We start from the raw sequence: 19,960 nt of genomic DNA on the forward strand, positions 1-19,960 counted from the left end.
ATAATTACTTAGGCTATTCAAATCCGTTTAAAATCATGCAATGGGTAGCTCAAAAGTTCTATTTCCTTCACACCAAGGAAACTAGTTTATGAAACATTAAGTGTCCCAGTCTAGACAGCAGCTGATAGGTTTCAAATTAAACACACACAAGTACAGATTCACAAACTAAAAGGCGCGGCACTGTCAGAGCAGGAGGAGAGCCAACTACAGTTCCATGAGGCGAGCTTTCTTCTGTCCTTCCATTCCAAGATACCAACTTTCAACACAAATGCATTAGTATTTGTTATTAAAATATCCTTAGAAAAAAAGAGAGCTTCCAGATAACAGTTCTGAGAAAAATGTGAAAACTTTTACTGTTACATTAAGAACAGGCAGTAGAAGCAACCTATTCTGCACTTCTCAGAAGATACTGGGGGGCACATATGCCACGCTGGAATAAAGAATACAGAATCAAACATGTACAAAGGTACCACAGCAGGTTATGGTTCATACAGGACTTTAAATGACCAATGTTGACAATACAATTTGCAAAGAATATGAGAAAAGCAATACATATTTCTGAAACAAAAACACACCTGTTATAAAAAATAACACGCATAGTATCAGAATAGAACAGTCAACAGAGCAGCAGTTACTGAAGACAGATGGCAACAGGCAGCTGCACCAACCATGGGTCTGCTGTGCGTCCACACCCGTGAGGCCCTATTGTGAACAACGCAAGGTTCTCCATCAGCGGGGAAGCACACAGACCACTTGGCCACCATGCTTTCCGCCCGGTCTGTTGACACTCAGATTTAGCAGTAATAGCCCAGAAGGGAATGCAGCTCCACGCTCCCTAAGACATCGATGTCTTCAACACATGTGTAAGATTCTTTCTGGAGCCCCTAGCTCCTCCACTCTTCCAAACTAACAACATACAGAAATAGAAATATGAAAGCAAAGACATCGCATTGCCTTAGAAAAGCTGTCCTCAACTCATCTTCTCTACATGTTTTCAGATCATATCCTGATGGAATGGAAAGAGCAGCTCCGCCTCCCCGAGGCTTCCGGGGACTCCTCACACAGACGACCACCAGTCTTCAGTCACACACCATGGAGACTTTGGTCCCAACCAGTGTCTGCCTTTTCTAGAAACTGGAGACCCTGATTCAAATGGCAAGATTTGTTAGTTCCCATTTGCCTTGCAATAACCCTATGCTTCACAAAGATTCCGGACTAGGGGTTATTCCTCACCCAACTTCATGCATCAGGAACATAGAGTACCAGAATATTCTCACATTTTATTTCAAGGCACTCTCCACCAGAAAGTATGAAAAGAATAAACTACTCTGTAAAATGTGACTACATTTTTATAAACACAACAGTGAGATTCAAAATGAGACAAAGTAGAATTATACTGAATGCTCATTATCCCAAAGTGGCTTAATTTCATTTGCTTGCTGCAAAGACAAAGACTGTAAAAAGGAGCAGAGAGAGAAAGCGTGCAAAGCACTTCCTTGGAAGATCTCCAGTCCACTAACAGATCGCGAGAAAATCAGGTGTGTCCCTCACAGAAGGGACGGCAGGCAGTCACTTCGCAGACTTCCCAGTCTCCCCGACGGCTGCTCACGCTGGGTGCTGGCACCGGCGTATCAGCTACCCACTGGCTGAACTGGCAATCAACACGAGCACTTCACGTGACAGCCAGAGTGACAGTCCAGGCATGTGATGACCCCACTCGTGTCCCCCAGTTTGTAGAGAGACTTCCCATTGCTGTGCTTCTCACACCCTCTAGTTTTAAGAATATGTCAAATTGATTATATATTATGCAAGTAAATTATCTTATATACATGAATAGTAAAAGGTAATTAGGAATATGCTGAATCATCTGCTGTTGTTGAAGAAAACATGCAGATGTATCTCTCTCACCTAACAGTTTTCTTCTAGCTTCCGCTATATTTCATCACCTATTAGTTACTCTCTTTCTCTCCAACTTCTCTTCATCCTCAAACCTCAGAGGAAATAATTGCAAAGGTCACATCTGGGAGAGCGGTAGTTGGAAGGCAGCATTTCTAGGGGATAGGGAAGCACCACCTCCCCAGTACTGCATCCTCACAAAATCCAAAGGGCAGCCAATGAGTCGGTCTGGAGGCCACCAAGTTTCTGTAACAACTGCAGCAATTTTACCTTTGCATCTCTTACTGGACTACACAAGCCATCTAGGTAAAAGTAAATACTGCCAAAAGCTCCCACCTACTGGAAAGAGAAGTAGAGGGCTTGAAAACACAACTTCGACAGGCTTCAACGGAGAAGGAAGCATCATTCAGAGATGAGAACAATGCTATGGACACCTCGTGATCAACACTCAAGGGATGCAGGAGCTCAGTGAGGATGGTTCCTCAGAGGCAGATGACCTGACCGGCTCAGGCACTGGCGAGCTGGCTACCACACCCAGACTGTGCTTGTCAAGATGCCTTGCTCCTTGAAAATAAGGCAAGATCCCAGATTCAAGTGCTAGCAGCATTTCGCCCCTCAGATGCACCTGCAGGCTCCACTGGCTCCAAAGGACGCCCTTGGATGGGTCAGCAATTCCATGAACATCCACAACACCAACACTTAGCACTGCTCAGTGGGGTCAACAGTGCCCGTGGTCCGCTGCAACGAATCCAAACACATCTGCGCCCAGAGCTACATGGCCATGTGCCCATCAACTGTCCCGACTCGCAGGCAATGCACACGGCCCTGCACCACTTCCCTCCTGCCCACCATGGAGCAGGGGACAGTTCTGTGAGTGAACAGAAGCAGGACATCCACAGAGCCAGCTGACAATGGAAGATGAGATGCTGCCGAGATGCTGAAGGGCAGATCACTGAGGCTGAACACGCATTCCTTCTGCCAAGAGTCGCACACACCAGCTGGGGCCCTGCGTCCCCACTGCCCAAGGGCTGCCTCGTTCTAATGAAGGCTGCTCCCTCAGCACAGGGCCAAGTGGCCTTTCTAGCTGCAGGAACCAGAAAAAGCCACTGCCACTAACACGGGGGAAGAATGCCCCAAAGACAAAAGGTCATTTGAGATGATTAACACCTTTTAGAGGCCATTTTGGTCATTCTTGAAATCAAAGAGAAACCTTTATTTTCAACAAAACTGCCCAGAAGAGATGGTTCATTGATCCACTATGAACAAGTCTTTCACCATACACAGCACCAAAATATATATTTAAAAAATTAAAAAACACATAGCCCCTCACACGCGTCTCCCAAAAGCCACACAACCCAGACCAAAGGGAAAACAAATCAAACTCAATGCCCTCACACACACGCCGTCTTTGAATTAGGATTTACAAATTTATATATTCTTTCCTATGGAGGAAAAAAAAAACACAAAAAACCACTGGGGTAAGGAAAAACTTGTAGGTGAAGGCCCAATGTCTGCCTAAGCTAACAGAAAGCAGAATCATGATTCGTGCTTTTCCTGTATTTTGAGTGGGATGCAGCCTAACAGCACAGCCCTCCGTGGCCAACCAAATCCTTCAGCAGTCAGAGGCCCCCGGAACGCTGGAAGAGCAAACCGCAGCCTTCCAGATTCTTCAGCGAGTGCCAGAGTGCAGGGTCTGCATCAGACTGCCAAAGAGACGGCAGCTTTCCTCGCAAGTTTTCCACTGCCTACAAAGGCCATTTTTCCCTATAAAAAAGATGCCAGGTCAAAAAAAAGTACAAGGGAGAAAAAGAGTTCTCTACTGCAGTGAGAATCTTGCAGTCGCAGGCTGATCTGAGGCAAGTCCCACGACGCAGGGGTGGTGCTGGGTCCACCACACAAGCGCAGGCGTTACTTGGGTTCCTCGATCACGCCCTTGCTGAGGTCTGTCATTTTGGGATATTTTACTTTCTTCTGGTCCAGCTCGTTCTGAGCCCAAAGTAGTAGTTTCAGTAATTTTGCCAGTTTGGGTGTTGACTCGCGATTTTCATAATCTAGGACAGCTTGGTTAACTTCACTCCACACCTAGAATGTAAATACATCAGATAAAAACCACCACACGCACAGCACCAGTAGAGTCTATTAAAAATATGCAGTTTAAACAAAGATTAAGCCCTTAACTGCAAGACGCTCTCGGGACATGAAACACATAGTCCTTGCCTGGGGAAGCTCACAGTCTGGTCGGCAAATGTCACATCCAGCCTCGATGGCAGTTAAGTGCCATGAGCAAGGCTTGAACAAAGTGCTGAGGGGACTGTGGAGAGGCAAGACCAGCGTAGCAGGACATACCAGCACCCTCCTCACAAGCCTCAAGAAAACATCTCAAGTGGACTCTAGGACAGGCCATCCTTCCAAGACAGTGTAGGGAGGACAGAGCCCTAGGAGAGGACCTGGGGGAAGAGGGACCTGGGTCTGGGAAGGTGAGGAGCTGTCATGTTCTGCCAGACAAAAACAGCAGTGAGGAGAGAAAAGTTTCAGAAAACAGGATTTTAAATGAAAAATACTTGGGACCTAAACAGGAAGAAGGTTCAGATAAACATGAGAAATCAGCAAAGGGTGTGAATACTCTGCAACGGACACCAAGTCTGTTGCCCCTAGTTTGACAAAAGATTAAAAGCCAGAGACGGGCCAGGCACGGTGGCTCACACCTGTAATCTCAGCACTCTGGGAGGCTGGATCACCTGAGGTCAGGAGTTTGAGAGCAGCCTGGCCAATATGGTGAAATCCCGTCTCTACTAAAAATACAAAAATTAGCTGGGCATGGTGGCACACTCCTGTAGTTCAGTTACTAGGGAGGTAGAGGCAGGAGAATCGCTTGAACACAGGAGGCGGGGGTTGCAGTGAACCAAGATCTCGTCACTGCACTCCAGCATGGGCGACAGAGCAAGACTTCATCTCCAAAAAAAAAGTCATGAGGGAACCACTTAGCATCCCAGGCACAGAAGCCACCTCTCAGTCCACACCACAAAGCCACACACTTGGTGTCTTTGCGAAGCCCCCTCGGAGCACGCTGGGAGTGGAAGAAAGCTTCCCTCTGGTGGGCCCCACCTTCTGCCTCTGCATGGTGTGGAGGAGGTCTCCGAAGGGCGACTCCTCGGGACTGTCAAAGGCCAGCAGTGCCAGCGTACGCTCCATCTCTGTGAGGCACTCTCGGCTCTCCTCGCCCTGCTCCGCCAGCTGAGTCTGCGCAAACTCCAGCGCCGCCTCTGTCTCCCGCTGGCGGATCAGCTCGATCAAATGCTGTTGCTGGAGGCAGAGACAGACAAGCTTGACCCACACACACCCAAGACAGGGACTCAGGGCAGGTGGTACCAGGGTCCCCATCAAAAGTACATCACAGAGGGAAGACTTTTCTTGCATCTCTGAGTTATCAAATTCGCATTTTTAAAACAAAAAATAGCTTCTGAACTACATAAAAGAGCAAACTCAAACCCCTCCCCCGCACATGCATTAAAATAACATTAAAGCAAATTAGCCTAGTTATTTCTCGATCATTGCAAATAACTTTAACTTATCAAGTATCCACAAACCAGATGGCTCTCTCCTGAAACTCACCTGCAAATGGAAGTAAAGATACCGGTTTGTGTCCAAGAGCTCTGGGTGGAGGCTATTGATCAAGGCGATGGCCTCCTGAATCTGACCTTTCAGTATCATCTCCCGGATCTTGATTCGTTCATCAAGTGTTTCCAGATCCACACTAGGTTCGATCCCAGATTCCATTCGAAACTTCTCCGCTGCTTCCTTAAAGCCCTCTGAAAAGAAAAACCATCTTCACTGCTAGGAAAGTGAGCAAGGAATTAAGGCAAAGACTTTGTGTCTCCAGAAACTCCAACTGCCTCAATTAATCACCTCTAATGTGAACCACACTTTCTCAGGAACCCGGTATTAATATCTTTGTAATTTACAAGTCATGCTCTCAAAATACATACAGAAAATGAGAAGAATATACTTTGTTATCCCATCCAAAAACTCTAACCTGTTAGCAAAGGGGTCAGAATGGCTGCTGGCCTAGTGTGTTGGTGTGGGCTCCTTTGAGAGGACAGATAATAGGTCCAGATGCCAGCAGCTGCAGCTCTGGTGCCAGATTAGGCAAGTCACACTGGCTCAGCCTCCACAGCCAGCTCAGCCTCCACAGCCGGCTCAGCCTCCACAGCACAGGAGCCCTCCATGGCCAGCTCCACCTGCAGTGGCCTGGTGACTCCCACCTCTTAAGAGTGTCTACAATTTTTTAAACCTAGCATGTGTGCCCCTTCCCCTGCCCCCGACATAATTATAGGCCTAAATTTCCTCATCACCTTCCAAAAATATTTTTTTTTGAGATGGGGTCCCACTCACTCTCCCAGGCTGGACGGCGGTGACACAGTCTTGGCTCACTGCAACCTGCACCTCCCGGGCTTAAGTGATCCTCCCACCTCAGCCTCCCAAGTAGCTGGGACTACAGGCACAAGCCACCATACCCAGCTAATTAAAAAATTGTTTTTGTAGAGACAAGGTCTTACTATGTTGCCCAGGCTGATCTCCAACTTCTAGGCTCAAGTAATCTTCCTCTGTCTCTCAAAGTGCTGGGATTACAAGCATGAGCCACCATGTTTGGCCTAAAAAATTTTCACAGAGATTAATTTGGGAGTACGAAATGGGGACTAACAGGAGGGAGATTTTTCATGTCATGCCTTTTAAAAACATCTATTTTCTCGCCATATAAAGCACTGCCCTTCCTCCAGCCGACATCAAGAACAGCCTGAGTGTTATTTCCCTCTGCACACTTCTGCCCTTCCCCATTCTCGTCCTGAGTTGGGCATACCTTCTGGAAACAGGCCACCATACTCAAGCAGACTGGCCAGAGGAGATCAACAATTTGGCTTTTTTTTTTTTTTTTTTTTTTGAGACGGAGTCTCGCTCTGCCGCCCAGGCTGGAGTGCAGTGGCCGGATCTCAGCTCACTGCAAGCTCCGCCTCCCAGGTTTACGCCATTCTCCTGCCTCAGCCTCCCGAGTAGCTGGGACTACAGGCGCCCACCACCGCGCCTGGCTAGTTTTTTGTATTTTTTAGTAGAGACGGGGTTTCACCGTGTTAGCCAGGATGGTCTCGATCTCCTGACCTCGTGATCCACCCGTCTCGGCCTCCCAAAGTGCTGGGATTACAGGCTTGAGCCACCGCGCCCGGCCAATTTGGCTTTAAATATACTTACTTCACAACAGTCTCAGTTATCTTGACTAACTGTAAAACTGTCAAAGGCTGAGAAATGGGTTTGTGTTAGGGCTCAGAGACCTGGAATAATCTCATCTTCAGAAAAGGTTATCTTTCACATGATAATTTACAAACTTATCAGGTTAGCATTGTGTTTTTATAATGTCTGAACACAAATAACTACGTCATCAAACCTCACGGCTACAGCACTCTTTATGTGTTCAAAAAGGGAGAATCACATTCCCGCAACAACATCCTTGCTGTAAGCCATTACCTGTGACCAGGTAGTTCATGATGAGGCGGTTCATGTCTGCTCTCTGGACGTGCAAGTTATTGAGCTTTTCCATCCACTCATCTTTCGTGATTTCATCAGGTTTTTCTGCATAACTCATTCTGATTTATTTCTACAGGAAAAAATAACAGCTGAGGGAGGGGTTTAGATGCTCCTCCAGGTGCAAAGGGTAGCGCTGGAGAGCTATGAGCTAGAGATTCCCACACTGAGCATGCACTGAAAGAGAACGCTGCCATGGGACACCCACCAGACTGAGAACGCCAGTGCTTAGCAAAGAAGTTCACTTGAACTTTTCTACTGCATTATCAGGAGAATGGACTATACTATGAAAACAATCTGGCATTCCTTATGAAGCTGAATATGTGTGCTCCTCACAACCCAGGAATTCTACTTTTAATACATTTATATTCTAGAAAAACTCATCAGGATGCACCAAACACAGACAACGCTGTTCACAGAAGCACTGTTCAAAGCGGCAGAAATGTGGAAGTCACCCACCTGAGTGTTCCTTCAACAGCAGCATGGACCAAGGGACTGTGGCACACAGAACAACTGTGTGTTTAAAACCCTTGGGCAGATGGATTTTGGAATTCAGAATTCTTCAATGTACAACGATTATTTGGCACAATTTACCACATAACAGCCTCACTGGAGTTTGGGGGAGCTCCCCATCATCAGACATTATTTCTTCAGTGTAATGTGTTAAGTATCCATACTAAGTAGTAGAGGCTATTAAACTTCACCTGGTGAGGTTTTGGCCACCAAACAGGTTAAAAACAAAACCAGAAACTTTGGTTTTAGAGATGTTTAGATTTCAGCATTGCTGAGAAGGGACAGTGGTCATGTATTCACACAAGAAAATTTCATAAAGCAGTTAAAATAAATGAACATCACACAAAGTCACATGGATGACTCTCATAAAACAATCTGAATGAAAAAAGAGAGACGAGGGAGAGGCAAAATGTGGCCTGAGTTTTATTAGGAACAAGAAGACAAAATACAAGATATGTGCTTTAGCAACAAATATGTGGCAAACCTATTTTGTTTTTTAAAATAAGGGCATGAAAGCTGACACTCAGAAGGGGGTTATCTGTGGGAGGGGCAAATGGCTGAAGCCCGAGGCAGTTGTTGCAGCTATGGGAGAATGAGCAGGTACCTGAGACAGGCAGGGGCGTGCCACAGTCCACTCGGTCTTTCTGTTTTGTCACTGATACATATGTTATACGATGCTACTTTATACAAAGTACTGCTGAATTGTTTCAATAAATTAAAAAACTTTGGTCTCTTGGCTGAAAATGGGATGAATGCAGGGTGGTGAGAGCTGAGCAGCAGGTCCATTAGGGAGACACCCAAGTGAGAGAGAACATCATCAGAAGAGATGGGGAGCAAGGTGAGATCAAGATGCTTTGGCCGCAGAGTCAATGGCTGCTGCTGGACAGAAGATTACCGGACAAAAGAAAGGGAAGAATCGAAGATGGTCACAGGTTTCAAGCATGAGAGGCCCTGCAAGATGGGACCACAAATAAGGAGGAAGGACTGGAAGAAGAACAGGTTTGAGGAGCAGGGCAAGTTTGACGTGACTATTAGACATGCGGCTGGAGAAATCAAGCAGGTGCCTGGATTACAGATTCTGAGCTCACTGCTGAAAACATGAATTAGTGAAAACGGGGGGGGGGGGGGGGGGGGGGGGGGGAGCACAGGGATATTTAAAACCAAGAATTCAGCAAAGACCACAGAATGAGTGTAGATAGGGAATGAGAATCGTCATTACTTGGAGGATGCCATCCTTGAAGGTCAAGCAAAGAAAGTGGCACCAGCAGAAGAAAACTTGCTGCGGAGCGGCAGGTAAAGTGGAGGAGAAACCAGGAGTCAGTCGCTGTCACACACGAACACCCATTCTCTCATAATCAATTGCAAAACTCACTGAGACCAAATTTTTATTCACGACAATTGAAGGTAACTTAAGGACCCATTTTCTCTTTCTTTCTTTTTTCTTTTTTTGAGACAGGCTGGAGGGCAGTGGCGCGATCATGGCTCACTGCAGCCTCGACCTCCTGGGCTCAAGCGATCCTCCCACCTCAGCCTCCCGAGGAGCTGGGACAACAGGAGCGCACCACCCCGCCTGGCTAATTTTTTTATTTTTAGCAGAGACGGGAGTCTCGCTGTTGCCCCGGCTGGTCTCGAACTCGTGGGCTCAAGAGATCCGCCCACTTCGACCTCTGCCACCGCGCACGGCCCTAGGACCAAGGTTAAGAGGTCCCTACGAAAAGGCACCTTTTTCTCTTAGCCCATTCGGTGTTGGGCACTCACAGCGCTTCCACTCCGGGCAGTTACATGCGCCCATGAAAAGCAACAACTTTGTAGAACTAGCCCGTCCTGTTGTTAGCAGGAAGAGCTCGGCAGTCTCAAACTCCAGCATAACAAGATTCAACAGAAGAAAACCCTACTTTCCATGCCACACTTTACGTCCTCACCCGCTCGGTTTCTGCTTTAAAGCAGCAGATTTTGTTTAAAAGACCTCGTTACAGACGTCGCTCCTCCACAGAGACAGCTACCGCCGCCCCTCAGGCTGGCAAGGACCGCCCCTGAACACCGGCGCCTGAGGCCGCGCGCCTGGAGGCTGAGCCCTGACTGCCCCCTGGGCACCGGCGCGGGGCGGCCGTCCGGAGCGGGACTCACTGCACGCCCCAGCTCCGCACCTGCCAGCGCCGGCGCTTCCAAGGCCCCCAAAACGCGGGCGGCGCGCACCCCGGCCGCATCCCGCCCGCCCGCCCAGGTCCCGGGAGACGCTTGGCCCGGCCGCCCGGGCCCGCCGCCGCCGCCATCTTACCGTGCGGAACCTGCCTCCAACGCTGCGCGGTCTGGGCGGCCGCGATTCCGCAGCCTCTCCTGGGCCGGGGAGGGGTGGCGGCGGCTGGGGCGCCCGAGTAGAAGGAGGCGGAGGCGGGGGCCGCGGCGGAGGCGGAGGCGGGGGCGGGGGCGGGGGCGGGGAGCAGGAGGGCAGGCGCACCGGCGGCCGCCCCTCAGCACCTCTCGCGACAGCACGAGAGCGCGAGAGCGCGAGCCGATGACCAATGAAGCGCCCCCGCGAGGAGGCGGGGCGGACGGCCTCCCGGAAGCGCGGGACCTAGTTTCCGTCCTTGCGCAGAACTCCCCTCGCGGAGTCGTCGCGCTACGGGTTGGCGCGAGAGTCAAAAGGCGTCGGCCGCCTCTGGCAAGATGGCTGCTGCGGAGGCGTTGGAGTGCGGAAACCTGGAGCCGGGATGGCGACGTCTACACTGAGTCGGAGGCGAAGGTCCCAGCTCTTTTCCTGTCGTTTGCGTGAGGCTGGACGGAGTGGGGCGGGGGAAAGGCGCCGGGTGTCCGCGGCCGCCCCTGAGACGGGGAAGGAGTCCCCTCCCGACCGGCGGCCTTCCAGGGCTGGTGTCCCTGAGGCCCAGGGAGAGACCGCGGACCCGAGACCGGGCTGGGCGAGAGCTGTGCTCTTTACTCGTTGAAGCGAGTTCGTCGGCTTTACTCGAGATGTTATTGAGCGCGTCCTCACTCGAGGCCAGGTGGGGAATCAGAAGGGCCCTGCCCTCAGGGCGCCTCCCAGGGGCTGCGCCGAAGGGCGGGTCGCGGCCAGGGCGCGCGGGACAAAGGAGACCCCACATGCTTGTGGGGCGGAGTCCCGGCGGCGGCGCGGGGCAGGGCCGGGGGTACTCGGTCACTGGAGACCGCCGGGCAGGAGCGCGGGTTGAGGCCGCACTTGGGTGTTTGTGTGTTTACTTGCTTATTGCCTGTCCGCTCGGGAGGAATGCAAACTCTGTCATCGCAGGGTCCCATGTTTCTGTTGCTGGGAAGTAACTCAAAGTATTTAATAGAGCCGAAGGAAGAAATAGAGTCCTTGAGGGGCAGCCCCTGATTTCATCTGCGAGGAATTCACGGACGGCTTCTTTCTGAAGTAGCAGTCGGGGGTGAGGTGGTTTCGTGTGTTTGCTTACAAGTGAGGTGAATAACGTGTAAGCTATGTCGGTCTGTCTACTCAGCGACAGTAAGTCCAGTTCGGCAAATAGTTTGGAGGAAGACTGGTTTTGGACATTTTCCGTTAATCGAAGGAGCTAAATCTATAGGTCTAAAGTCTTGACAACATTATGCTTCATACACAGAGGCAGTACAAGCCAGTAATTACATCATTTGCAACTACCTAACCCTCTGGTCAACAGTTCTTGGTATTTATGTGTTTGTTTATTTTAGACGGAGTCTCACTCTGTCCCCAGGCTGGAGCACAGTGGCGTCATCTCGGCTCACTGCAACTTCCACCTCCTGGGTTCAAGCGATTCTCCTGTCTCAGCCTCTCGAGTAGCTGGGACTACAGGCGCGCGCCACCACGCCCAGCTAATTTTTGTATTTTTAGTAGAGATGGAGTTTCACCTTGTTCGTCAGGCTGGTCTCTCTCTCTTGACCTCGTGATCCGCCCGCCTCAGCCTCCCAAAGTGCTAGGAATTACAGGCGCGAGCCCCGGCGCCCGGCCTATTTTTATTTTATTTTATTTATTTTTTGAGAAGGAGTCTCACTTTGTTGCCCAGGCTGGAGTGCACTGTCACGATATCGGCTCACTGCAACCTCCGCCTCCTGGGTTCAAGTGATTCTCCTGCCTCAGCCTCCCGAGTTGCTGGAACTATAGGCACCCGCCACCACGCCCGGCTAATTATTTTGTGTTTTTAGAACAGGCGGGGTTTCACCATGTTGGCCAGGCTGGTCTCGAACTCCTGACCTCAAATGATCACCCACCTTGGCCTCCCAGGGTGCTGGGATTACAGGCGTGAACCACTGCGCCCGGCCTATTTTTATTTTTTAAGTTTTTTAGAGATGGGGTCTTGTCTTCTTGCCTAGGCTGGTCTCGATCTTCTGGGCCCAAGCCATCCTCCCACCTCGGCCTCCGAAGTGCTGGGTTTACAGGCGTTAGCCACCACGCCCAGCCTGAACGTCAACGAAAAAGTGTGCAAGGGGATGCAGGTGTGCAAGGGGATGCGTGAGCAGAAAGCTTGAGTGCTAGCGCCTTCAGGGGACATTCCTTAACATTCCAGGTCAAAGAGGCTTTCTCAGTGCTTGCCTGTGGGTCACAGGTTAATACCTCTCCTCCCAGCAGCCAGCCAGTTACCAAGTCCTACTTGAGCCCCCTCCTTAATCCTCTCTAGAAACTGGCTCCTTTGTGTTGTTTCCCAGCCTCTTCCACCATAAATGGAAACCATCATCTTTGCTTTTTGGACTGCCAGGGCGTCTCCATAACTCCTGTTGAGTTCCAGAAGTCCTGTCACTACCTCTCATGTAGCAGACGGGATGATCTCTCCAAAAGCCATCACTCATTGACTCTAGCCTCCTAACATCCCTTGGGGACTCCCAAATTGCCTACGTAAAGTTAGCGCAGCTGTAAGTCTGCACTCCTGATCTTACTCTCTGCTCCAGCCATCCCAGCCGACTGGAGGTTTTCTCATGTCAACAAGCTTTGTTATCGCTGTGCTCTCACAGTCTGGGCCCTGCGTGTAAAACACTTCCCTAGGCTAACTCCTGCTCACCTCCTCAGTAGAGACGAGGCTTTCTTGGGGAAGTCTTCCTTAAACAAAGCTGGATTGAGTGCCTTTCCTTTATACTTGCACACAATCCCAAATTACCTTTTGGTGGCTCTTAGCACACGGTCCGTGTGGTTACCACCTGATGGGATGTCATGATTCACCGTAAAATGGTAAGCTTCATGTGAGTTGATTATGGCTGAAGTCTAGTTCGTAATAGGAGCTCCATAAATATTTATTTGTTGAGTGATGAAGGAATAAATGAGAGAATGATTATGAGGATCTTAACTAGAAGCAATACTAGCAAAAATGGAAAGAGACCTTCAGTCAGGGGGGAAATGAGCAGTCCTTGGTGGGACTGCTAATTTGTGGGAGCTAAGAAGGAAGACCAGAGTGATGCGGGTGAGTAGCACAGCTGATGAGGTGGTGGCACCAACTGAGAATGATCATGAGGAAGAAGGAGGTGCAACAACGAGGGAAAGGTGGTGCGTTCAGCGTGGGCCTCATTGAATTGGAGGTGCCTGTAGGACACATCTAAAGCTCAAGGGGAAGAGCAGGGTGAGAGCTGAGAGTTGATGGCTACAGTATTCAGAGGAAGTCTGTGGAGACAAGGAGTGGATCAAGTCCGGAATGCAGAGCTGCAAGCTGTATTCGCTGAGGAAGAAGTTGCCTATGAACGGTAGCAAGAAGATGACCAGGGGGGTCTGACAAGAACCAGGGGCTTCAAAGGTGCTCCTTGAAGCCACAGGGTGTTGAGTTTCAAGAAGCTATGTTAGCAGTTTCCAGCAGGGAAGTCCAGGGTGAAGCTGCCAAAACTCGCCTTTTGATAGTTTTTAGTGAGAGAGCAAGAAGTTGAGTGATGTGATGGGAATGGGAAACATTGGAGTGTGTTGAACAGGGGTGAGGTGAAGACAGCGTAGTATATTGAAGGCGTTCAGAAGCCATTCGGGCCACGCACATATGTACTGAGAAGTGAGCAGTGAGCTAGATGCCACCAAATGCTGCAGCAGCAGGTGAGACTGAGGAGCAGGGAGGGGGGTCAAGGATCATTTCTCAGCTTCTGGCCTATGAATGTATAGGGTGGTGGGACCATCCTCTGGATAGGGAACGCCAGAGAAGAGTCTGGATGTATGTAGTAGGGAGGTCAGAAGTCCTAAGCTCATTTTGCTTGTGTTAGATAGGTTTTGAAGTGCATTTGAGGCATTCACGTGGAGATGCCAGGGGAGCAGGTGAATGATGGTGCCTGGATCCAGGCAGAGATAAAGGCACCTACAGCCAGGTGTGCATGAAGTCTCCGTGGAGAAGGTATGGGTGGAGGGAGAGGAGGAGAGCCTGGGCCAGAGCTCTGAAGACACCAGCATGGAGGGTCACCAAGGGTGCAGGAGAGCAGGAAAGAGGTAGGTGGGTCCTGGGACAGCTCGAGAGGGTGCAGGGCTACACCGGTTGACATCTGGGACAGTGACAAGGATTTCAGCCTGCTGGATTCATCAACTGCCTGAGCTTTCCTGTGACAGAGGTGGGCCTGTGGACTAGAGAAACCACAGGCTTGGCCCTTACCGTCAGCTGAGGGGCAACCAGGTGTTCAGAGCTTCCAGTGTCTTGCAAGCTGAGGTGGTGGCTTTGAACTTGAGTTCTTTTTTTTTTTTTTTTTTTTTATTTTTTATTTTTTGAGACGGAGTCTCGCTCTGTCACCCAGGCTGGACTGCAGTGGCCGGATCTCAGCTCACTGCAAGCTCCGCCTCCCGGGTTCACGCCATTCTCCGGCCTCAGCCTCCCGAGTAGCTGGGACTACAGGCGCCCGCCACCTCGCCCGGCTAGTTTTTTGTATTTCTTAGTAGAGACGGGGTTTCACCGTGTTAGCCAGGATGGTCTCGATCTCCTGACCTCGTGATCCGCCCGTCTCGGCCTCCCAAAGTGCTGGGATTACAGGCTTGAGCCACCGCGCCCGGCCTGAACTTGAGTTCTTTCATATTGAAAGAGATGAACAGAAAGAGGAGTGCTAAAGGTATATTAGTTGTAAAAGAACATTAATGAGTTTTTAAAAAGGGGAAAGCAGTTTGCCTAGGCTGGAGTGCAGTGGCGTGATAACAGCTCACTGCAACCTACACCTACACCTCCCAGCTAATCCTCCCATGTTAGCCTCTTGAGTAGCTGGGACTACAAGCGGAAGCCACCACACCCAGCTAATTTCATTTATTTTTTGTAGAGGAGAGTTCTCACTGTGTTGCCCAGGCTGTTCTCAAACTTCTGGGCGCAAGCAATCCTCCTGCCTCGGCCTCCCAGTGTGCTGGGATTACAGGTGTAATTACGTAGAGTGTTTCCTGTACTCAAATCATAGAATGTTTAAAAAACCAGGATATCAGCCGTGTTTCAAAACCACATTATTCCCATGGATGTTTTGTTTTACTCTCAAAACCCAAAAGCATAAAATCAAACCCCTACATACTGGAGACTTCAGGCTTTCAAAGAGATTGGGCAAATCAAACCACCTTATTTTTCAGGATAGTTGATAAACCCATCCATTGTTGATGCTCAGAATGATTGGCACAAGTAGGAAGGAAACACGCAGACCTCAATTTTCATAGACTTCACTTTTCACAGTATTTTAAACAATTATTCTTAGACATGTTGGAAAGGGGTAAGGAAGAATTTTCCTGTAGTCTGCTGCACATATTATTATTATTATTTTTTATTTTTTTGAGACAGAATTTCGCTCTTGTTGCCCAGGCTGGAGTGCAGTGGCGCGATCTTGGCTCACCACAACCTCCGCCTCCCGGTTTAAGCAATTCTCCTGCCTCAGCCTCCTGAGTAGCTGGGATTACAGACGTGCGCCACCACGCCCGGCTAATTTTGTATTTTTAGTAGAGATAGGGTTTCTTCATGGTGGTCAGGCTGGTCTCGAACTCCAGACCTCAGGTGATCCGCCTGCCTCGGCCTCCCAAAGTGCTGGGATGAGAGGCATGAGCCACCACCCCTGCCCTGCTGCACATATTCTGACACCATGTGTTTGGTGAACCCAGACCCTGTAGAGCATCTTTAACTGGCGATTGTTGGATATAGGTGCCCTTCCCCCTCCCTCTATTTGCCTGATTTTATTTCCCTTTCTAGATTATACCACTCAGTCAGAAAGCACTGAATATTTTGTAAGTTTGTTTGGGTGAGAGCAAGAATAATCTTTTCTTGATTTTTTTTTTTTTTTTTAAACCTTTAACTGCTGCTGAGGTTGAGACATAAGCTATCTAGCATACTGTTACCTGAAACACACATGGCAGGAGGGAAGGTGATACAGTCCTGCCATTGCAGACCAGTGGGAAAGGCCAAAGAGTGTTTTGAGTAGCAATGTACATGGTCAAAGCATCATGTAATGTACTATTTCATTTGAGTTTGATTATGCACTTTGACCCTGGCTGGTTAGGATTTGATAGACAGTTATTGGTTTGGGATTTTTTTAATGAAAATTAACAAAATATATATATAAATATACACACATACATGTGGATAGTTCTTTCTGTGTCTTAAGTTCTTTGTATGCATGCAGCTGTTGTGATCACATGTCTGATGGGCAGGTAGAAGTAGACATAGAGTTCCTGTGTTTCCCAGGCTGGCCGTCAACTCCTGGGCTCCAGTTATCCTCCCTCCTGGGCCTCCCAAAGTGTTGAGATTACAGGCGTGGGCCACCGTGCCTGGCTCTACATTTACTCTTTAAATACTTTCCTATTGGAATGAAAGAGGCAGGGTGGCTCACACCTATAATCCCAGCACTTTGGGGAGGCTGAGACAGGAGGATTCCTCGAGGCCAGGAGTCTGAGACTAGCCAGGTCAACAAAGCAAGACCTCCCTGCTGTTTCTTAAAAGAAGGGAAAAAATCTCAAGTTCCCATTTGGGTATCTTTTGGAAACTGCTGATAGCTCAGCCTTTGTTGTTACTGTTGGTGTTTTCTCCAAACACACTCTCAGTTTTACCATTTTGTTTTTGTGAACTAAGCAAGAACAGGAATTAATTTATACAGTTAATCCTATCTGGACAAATTCTGGAAGGTTACTGAAGTCTCTTTCACTTCTTAAAGTGTTTTCATTTAAGAAAAAAGTCTGTAATTATAGTCTGCACAATTGTAGCCCTATCCCTCCCCGTGAGGTCCCATACTCTGGAGGCATTGAGGTTAGGCAGAAGGCACAGGAATGGGGCCAGGGCCCATTGCGTCTGGAACTGATGGCTGCCTCTGACCTCATGGACATCCCTGCACCTTCTTCCTGGTGCTCACCAGCAGGTGCAGGTATTCAGCCATCCATGGGTTCTTTTCCCCTTTCTCCGTGGTCTATATTCCGTGGTGTGAATAGCCTGTAAGGGCTAATATCCTATTTGGGTACAATCACTTTACTCTTACTCTGTCAGAATCTGTGAAAGCGTTTTTTCGGCTTTCTTGTTTGCTGTGTTCCTTTAAAGACGGTTGAGATAAAACCACTCAAAAATAAATAGTTTTTTGCCTTATACTTACTAAAATATTAATTTATTCCAAAGTTGTCTTTATTTACTTTTCACTGACCTCATAGGGAAAACTTAGACAACGAAGAGAAACATGAAACATTCTCAGAGGAAGGAGAAATGAGCACGGTTCTGCATGAATGTGTTCTCTCCTTAGCAGAAGATACAGAACCACTGCAGCTCGGGCCAGGCGTGGTGGCTCATGCCTGTAATCCCAGCACTTTGGGAGGCAGAGGCGGGTGGATCCCTGGAGTCCGAGACCAGCCTGGGCAACATAGTGAAACCCCATCTCTACAAAAAATACAAAAATTAGCCAGGTGCGGTTACAGGCGTGCTGCGCCTGTAGTCCCAGCTACTCAGGAGGCTGAGGCAGAAGGGTTGCTTGAGCCTGGGAGGCGGAGGTTGCAGACAGCCAATATCACACTACTGCACTCCAGCCTGGCGACAGAGTGAGACCTTGTCTCAAGGAAAGCAACACCACAAACTGCAGTTCATTCTTTCTAAAGATATCTGGAAAATGACAAAAGAGAGAGTAACACATTCAGATTCAGTTCCCTACCATGAGAAGTTCCTTTTGCCTTTGTGGATATTGTTGTAAGTTCATTGCAGCTGCCTTGAGTAACGTACAGAGGCTAATGTGATCAAAGAAAGATTCATCCCTTGTTTTTCTAGTTAAAAGTCATAGCGCAGGTTTCTAGTAACATTCAAATGATAAGACACTGTCCGTAATGCTAATTACAAAAATGCAGTATGTATAGTAATTTGGTACAGCATTTAAGGGGGGTGATGCCCTCCTCCCATCTCATTTCCCTCCCTTTTTCGTATTTCACATTTATTCTTTTGCCTAAAAGACAGAAAATTGGTATGATTCTCATATGCTGCATAGAACATGTAGCTCCATCACATCCCACGGCTTTCTAGAGGTCTTCGGGGTTGGAACACGAAGTGTAACTTCTGTTTCTGTTTTTCCTTGAATTCTTTTGTTTCCTGGCCCTTTTCCATCCTGTCAGTTCCCCTTAACTTACCACCTACTGTCCTCCATACTCCCCCTCTGTGTTGGTTGTCTCAAAACAGCATTCAGCGGAATTCACTGAGTGGGTGAGTTCTGTGAAGTTGCCTTTTCTGGCAGTGCTGTTGCTCAGTGATGCACAAACGTGGCATTTGCCCTTTGGTAGACAAAGATCTGGGTTTTTTTGTTTTGTTTTTTTGGTTTTTTGTTTTTGTTTTGTTTTCAGACAGAGTCTCCCAGGCTGGAGTGCAGTGGGTTCAAGAAATTCTCCTGCCTTATCCTCCCGAGTAGCTGGGATTACAGGCGCCGCCACCACGCGCGGCTAATTTTTCTATTTTTAGTAGAGATGGGGTTTCACCATGTTGGTCAGGCTGGTCTTGAACTCCTGACCTCAGGAGCTCAGGTGATCCGCCCGCCTCGGCCTCACAAAGTGCTGAGATTACAGGCGTAAGCCACTGCGCCCGGCAAATCTGGCTAATATTCTTTAAAGGAGCCAAAGGCAGTGCTTTACTGTTTGCTTTGAGGGGAAGTAGTGGCCGATCTGATTGTGACACCTTTTAGCATTGGTGACTTGATTTATCTAAAGTTAACTGTTAAAGTTAGCTGGCCTTATACAATGTAAAAGTAATGAAAATTCAGTTTCTCCAAAACAACAACAACAACAACAACACACACAGCACACAGTGGCTGAAGTTGTTAGCAATAAGAAAACAGTAGGCATATATATATGCATATATATACACACACATACATATATGCATATATATACACACACACACATATATATATATATATTCCCCGCCACCGGGAATCCACGTTCTCCTCCTGGGTAAAGGAGAGGGTTGTATTTTGTGATTCCTTTTTCCTGCCCCAAGTGGCTAGCGATACAGCCCCAGCGCGCCGGGCACTGAGTCCCTGGAGCACGGCGTGGGGCGCCTGGCGCAGACACGACTCAGGCCCGGGTCGGTCTCCGGCCAGAAAGAACTATGTTCCGGCCGCGCGGGTCGCGGGCCCAGGATGCATCACTGCAGGCCTCCATCCTGCCTCGGCGGAAGTCTGCAAGAATCCTGCGGGCGTCCTCCAGAGCGAGCAGAGGAGGAGCTCAGCGCCGAGGCCCGAGCGCGCCGCGCCGTCGCCCCTGCCCGTGCCCCTCCGCCGCTGCTCCCCTCAAAAAGGGGACACCTGGACGCTGCCCGGTGGCCTCGGCGGGGGCCCTGTGCTTAGCGGCTCTGAATCCCAAGTGAGAAGAATGAAACGTCCTGACGCTGTCCGGCTTCCGGTTCTTGGAGAGGGCGGGAACTCTCCGCCGAGAGAACTGTGCGGAGCCGGGAAGCGCTGGCGCTCCTTCGCTTTCACGGCACTAAGCGAAATCCGACTTTACACCAAGTAAAGCCGGCTGCCTGCTGGAGTATTTTTGTCATAGTATTTTTATTTTGGGATCAGGGTATTCTGCTGCGGACCCCGAGTCCCAATGGAGGAGGCTTAT

At 49.1% G+C, this 19,960-nt stretch overlaps 2 protein-coding genes across 2 annotated transcripts in view; one reads left to right on the forward strand and one right to left on the reverse strand.

The window, feature by feature from the left end:
• Positions 1–327: 327 nt before the first annotated feature.
• GID8 (GID complex subunit 8 homolog) lies at positions 328–11,822 on the reverse strand. The gene is made up of 5 exons (XM_025398187.1): positions 10,262–11,822; positions 7,414–7,543; positions 5,509–5,705; positions 5,002–5,199; positions 328–3,978 (listed from the first exon to the last, which is right to left on the reverse strand). The coding sequence occupies exons 2-5, from the start codon at positions 7,529–7,531 to the stop codon at positions 3,805–3,807; spliced, it is 687 nt and encodes a 228-aa protein (XP_025253972.1). The 5' UTR covers positions 7,532–7,543; positions 10,262–11,822; the 3' UTR covers positions 328–3,804.
• The window catches only part of DIDO1 (death inducer-obliterator 1), a 61,881-nt gene continuing 52,488 nt past the window's right edge, over positions 10,568–19,960 (forward strand). Inside the window, exon 1 of the mRNA XM_025398184.1 lies at positions 10,568–10,726. The gene's annotated coding sequence lies outside the window, so the exon portion shown is untranslated. The remainder of the gene's footprint in view (positions 10,727–19,960) is intronic.

The sequence above is a fragment of the Theropithecus gelada genome, chromosome 10 (genome assembly GCF_003255815.1).
Source record: "Theropithecus gelada isolate Dixy chromosome 10, Tgel_1.0, whole genome shotgun sequence".
In the NCBI taxonomy this organism is placed as follows: Eukaryota; Metazoa; Chordata; class Mammalia; order Primates; family Cercopithecidae; genus Theropithecus; species Theropithecus gelada.

Bases quoted from the DNA above. Each gene is read 5' to 3' on its own strand.
- GID8 (XM_025398187.1), bottom strand. From the start codon at position 7,531: ATGAGTTATGCAGAAAAACCTGATGAAATCACGAAAGATGAGTGGATG. The intron at 5,200-5,508 runs GTGAGTTTCAGG...CTCTGCCTCCAG, and splicing joins ATCTTTACTTCCATTTGCAG to CAACAGCATTTGATCGAGCT. The intron at 3,979-5,001 runs GTGGGGCCCACC...TTTACATTCTAG, and splicing joins ACACCATGCAGAGGCAGAAG to GTGTGGAGTGAAGTTAACCA.